At 35.6% G+C, this 4,713-nt stretch overlaps 1 protein-coding gene across 1 annotated transcript; it reads right to left on the bottom strand.

Annotated features, from left to right (window-relative positions):
- Positions 1–763: 763 nt before the first annotated feature.
- On the bottom strand, positions 764–4,085 carry SmB (small ribonucleoprotein particle protein SmB). Its single transcript, XM_088223775.1, has 2 exons — positions 3,960–4,085; positions 764–3,810 (listed from the first exon to the last, which is right to left on the bottom strand). Exons 1-2 carry the CDS (start codon positions 3,960–3,962, stop codon positions 3,214–3,216), a joined length of 600 nt encoding a protein of 199 aa, XP_088079901.1. The 5' UTR covers positions 3,963–4,085; the 3' UTR covers positions 764–3,213.
- Positions 4,086–4,713: the final 628 nt, after the last annotated feature.

Genomic DNA, 4,713 nt, shown 5'->3' with positions numbered 1-4,713 from the left:
TTGTTTGTAGGAACAACATAAAACCAAATATATATTTTTTCAAACAGCTTTCGTGGGTTACTGCAATCTGAAGATTTGCTTTGTGGTTCTGAAACACGGGAACATTTTATCTACACTGGAACCTCTTTACATGGGGGATACATTTCACACATTACCGTGTAAAATAAGTATACTAAAAAAGAACAATGCTGGATAGTTTTACTTGTGCAATAATCGATTTGGAATTCAAAAAAGTTAAATTGCTTACTATTTATAGTACCTTAATTTTCAACAGAGATTATTCGCCATCATATATTATGCGCCTAGTAAAAAGAGCGATGTAGGGCATTCTAATAAGGAATAGAATAATTATATTACTATTACAACTTTTTTTTAATTCAATTATTGGACCGTGTAAAACGAGGTTCCAGTGTATTTTCCTTAGAGCAATAATGCGCCCGCTTATAGAGAAGCCCTATCGCTCTATTGCATAGAATAAAAGCGTTCCAAATTTTTGGTTTGGTTTTTCGTTTAGCAACAAACGTGTAATGGAAGGTTTTAGGTTGCGCTTGCAATTATCGACCTGAGTACCTAAAACCCGTTGTATTGTTGTAAACTGCTAAATGGTTTCTGTCCACATGGGCGACTATAAGCGGGAGGAGTATTATTACTCTGAAGAATTTTCCCAGAGTGCGAGCAACAAGCAGCATTTAAATTAAGGGAAAATAGAGGACTTATTACATTAGGATAATGAAGGATTCCATAAATACGTAAAACAAACAAGTTTAGTGATGAAAATCAAATGAATTTTTATTTAATAATAATTTAAGCAATCAAATAACGCGGAATATATTGTGATAGTTATGTGATTAATTATTACAACATAGAAAGTTGACTGCTGAAATTTTAGAGATCATCTGATGCTTCCGTGGTACAGTTTTAGAAGATGACAAACAATGAGTAAGTTCAGTGCTACAGGAAATTGGATGTAAGAAATGTTAATGAAATGTTTTTTCTAACACGCGGTAAAAATTAGAGCATTTAATTATATTGCGGAGTTTTTTTTCAAATATGTTCTTTTCCGGTTTCCGGGAAGCTAATTCACCAATCAGCTGATAATACGATACATAATAAATCATTTTTAAAAAAAACCACTGAACTTACTCATTCTGACGATGAAATTCGAGGATACAACACAATTATTTAATCATTTTCTCAAAACAATACAAAATTTATCTAAATGCAAAGCTGTTTTGTTGAAAATGTACAATTGAACTTGCTAATAATGTTTTGTTTGTTCAAAGTAGTAAAATTGTTTAAAGAAATTAAATAGATCCTTTATAATTCTTAGAGATGTGAATTTATACCAATATCAAATTGCTCAACACATTTAATTCTAAAGTATATTCTCATAACTGCTGGTTTGACATATTCTACACTGAATGAGATGAGTAGATACTGTTATATATACCGAGGGAGGCCAATTAGATCAGGCCCGAGGTCTACTCGTTACTGTCCAGTGTCCGTGCAATCTACCAATCATCGTTTCTGCCCTCAGTAGTGCATAGGGCACTGCATTGGTGCCTCCTATGATTTGATGAAGACATTTTTTTTTCTAAAAATTGATACCGTACATTCACAGAGACTGGACCGCTGTGCACATGCAAACTGAGAGCCCACTGCGTGATATCTCATGATTGGCCCATTTCACACCACCGCAAAAATCTACTCAGCATGATAAAATACAATAGGGTTGATCGATATTTATTGTTTGACAATTATTTATTTATTTAATGCCTGGCAAACGCAATAACCGGTACACCATGAGACTAACTAATTTCCAGTCGATTTCTTTTTGAAGGATTTTTACTCGAGTACTCGCTAAATTTAATAATGATTTTGATTAAAAATCTCTTTTGTTAAGTTTGACTACATTATTTGAATCGGGTTGTGGTCTCGTGGCTAGTTTTGAAAATTTATTTATCAAAAACATACAAAAATTAAAATACAAATTATTAAGTCCTACTGAACTGTATAAAATGCAGTTCATCAACAGGTGCTTATAGTTAAGTTCTAATATGCGTACATGATCTTACCTCTTAAAGTGTTGCAGACTCACGGATCAGAGGTCTGAGGTTCGAACCCCACTCTACCCCAACTTGATTTCCATTTTCGAAAAGTGAGTTATTTACAACTCATTGAAAATGGTCACCAAAATTTAAATATTTGGGTAAATTGTAAGAACGCTAATACATCTTTTTTTAAAAAACTTTTTTTATCGATATTTTTATTAAAATGAATAACTATGGAGGTTTATATTTAAAAAAAACATAAATATTTTCCAATTTTAACAGGTACAAACTAATCTCCAATGTCAATCCACTATTATTTTACCCTGCCGTAAATATTGAGATAATATGTGTGAAATAGGCCATTCTCCGTTGGAAATCACGTGGCTGGTTTGTTTAATTGGAAACTCTTGTAATAATGAATAGACTATAGATGCATTTTGGGGTGCGTCTTACAGTCTGATGCATTTGGCATGCAATATAACTTGTCATTATCATTCCCTTTGCTGCACCCAGTGGTGCGTTGGGCATTGCATTGGTATACCAAATAGAGGGTATTTCAATCATTTGTTACATGAACTAGACAGCTAAAAAAATCTTGATAACCTTCGTCTTTTGTAACCCTACTTTTTTTCTTAGGCTTGTCACGATCGACAGTTCTAATGGCTACGATCAACTGGCTGGCCCCCTTGATATGTACTCCTTAATATAATTTTATTATTTGCAAACCAGGTTTCATTAAAAATACAGTAGGTGGACTTTAGTTTCACTGCAATCATCGTTATTTCACACCGCTGGCCATATAGGATTTGCACTAAGGATAATTCGGCAATAACAATAATCACTAGATCACGAAGTCTTTATCCTGCTGATGTAGGTGGAAGAATGTAAAATATAAGCAGATAATTATGGGGTTCAAATTAATATCTGATACAGTTCTTTTCATCAATTTTATCGAATCACATTACACCTCGCATATAATTTTATAATATTTATAGTGTGAAAACTCTTATTAATAAAAAAGTTTTACCCGAATGCTAAACTAAAGACTTATTCAGTATCTTCTGGTTGGTAACATACCAAAGCCCCTCTATAGAAAACCACAATTCGAAAAAGTCCAATTTCACTATTGAAAAATTGTTAGTAACATTTTTAATCACTGTTTTCAATAAGGCCGTGGAGGGCCACCTCTCATCATACCGGGAGGGGGGCCGCGCATCACCGGGGGACCGCCGGGAGCCCCGCGCCCCATGCCCGGGGGCATGCCCATCATGCCAGGAGGGGGGCCCCCCATCATGGGGCGCATCTGTGGCGGCGCCGCCACCTGCCCCCCGCGGCCCGCCGGCGCCATGTGCTGCTGTGAGGGCCCGCCCACTCCGCGCGCCGGGCCCGTGAGCCCAGCAGGCGCGCCGCCTCCTGCGGGCACGCCCCGCCCGGCCGCGCGCCCTAGCCCGGGACCCGGCGCGGCTCCGGGCAGAGGCACTCTGGGCAGCCCCTCCTCTGGTGGGGGTAATCCTTCCACAGCCATGGAGACAATGTTTTCTCCTCGCAATAGCACGAATCCCAAAGTCCTTTTCTCTTCACGCTCAGTGGACTTATTATTTTTAGATTTGATTTTTCTGAACTCTTCGCAGTCTCCGAGAATCAAATTCATATGTTTGTCAAAGGCCTTAAAAGTTCCAATGAACGTACGAGAGTCCTGAAGAACTATTCGTACGCGATAATTAATGTGCTGAAGCATTTTATTATTCTTTCCAATAGTCTGAAAAACAAAATTTTGGAAACGTAAATACAACGAATATTTTTGATAATTATTAGAACTGTCAAATTGCTTCCATACAAAAATTTTAAGATATAATGAATTCAGGTAAAACCAATTTTCAAAAATATGTTCTTCATAAGATAGCTTACCATTTTGAGGCTGGGATGTTAACGGATTAGAAAATAAACCATATATTTTGGAGGGACAAACGCCGGCTTTTCGTTTTTGGCGTTTCTTGTAGCTTTATCTATGGCGGTTCTATGTTATGTTTAATCTATGGGATTGGTAAACAGTAGTGATGTCGGTACTGAATCATGTATCTACATATCGATAAAAAAATAATATTTTAAATGTAATGACTTCAAAAGTACTATCCTATATGAATGAATTGTCACGACAATCAAACCAAGGGAACGTAATATTTTAATTAAAAGTTTGAATATCAAAATAAAAGGTTTAAATTTAACAACGATTCGCATTCGGTAAAATATTCGCTTCATTCATTCAAAAAACAATTGTGAATATTATCAAAATGAGCATTAGCATAAGTAATTAAACTTATAATTGGTTACCCACAAATATTTTTTTACACGTGTTTGTTGTTGCTGTTGTTGTTGTTGTTTTTTTTTTACATATGTTATGGATTAAATTATTCAATTTGAAATTATTACAGTCTAAATTGGTTGTTAGTGATAGTGATAAAAATAATGTATTAAGTAAAAGGGATTGAAATTTATGTAAAATCATATTTTAATAATTTAAAAATAAACGAATAAACTAAGCTAACACGCTAAGCCCTTATTAGTGCAGGCTCCAATGGTATGTTCGTTTGAAAAATCCGAGAACCGCAAACTGTTTTGTGATTTGTATACCTGAGACCTTTGGCTTTAAAAAAACGATGTT

Source organism: Micrasema longulum, unplaced genomic scaffold (assembly GCF_059751315.1).
Source record: "Micrasema longulum isolate JH-2025_06_02 unplaced genomic scaffold, ASM5975131v1 h1tg000251l, whole genome shotgun sequence".
In the NCBI taxonomy this organism is placed as follows: Eukaryota; Metazoa; Arthropoda; class Insecta; order Trichoptera; family Brachycentridae; genus Micrasema; species Micrasema longulum.
Note: the sequence above shows the minus strand (reverse complement) of the source record. Positions and strands in the feature narration are given on the sequence as shown.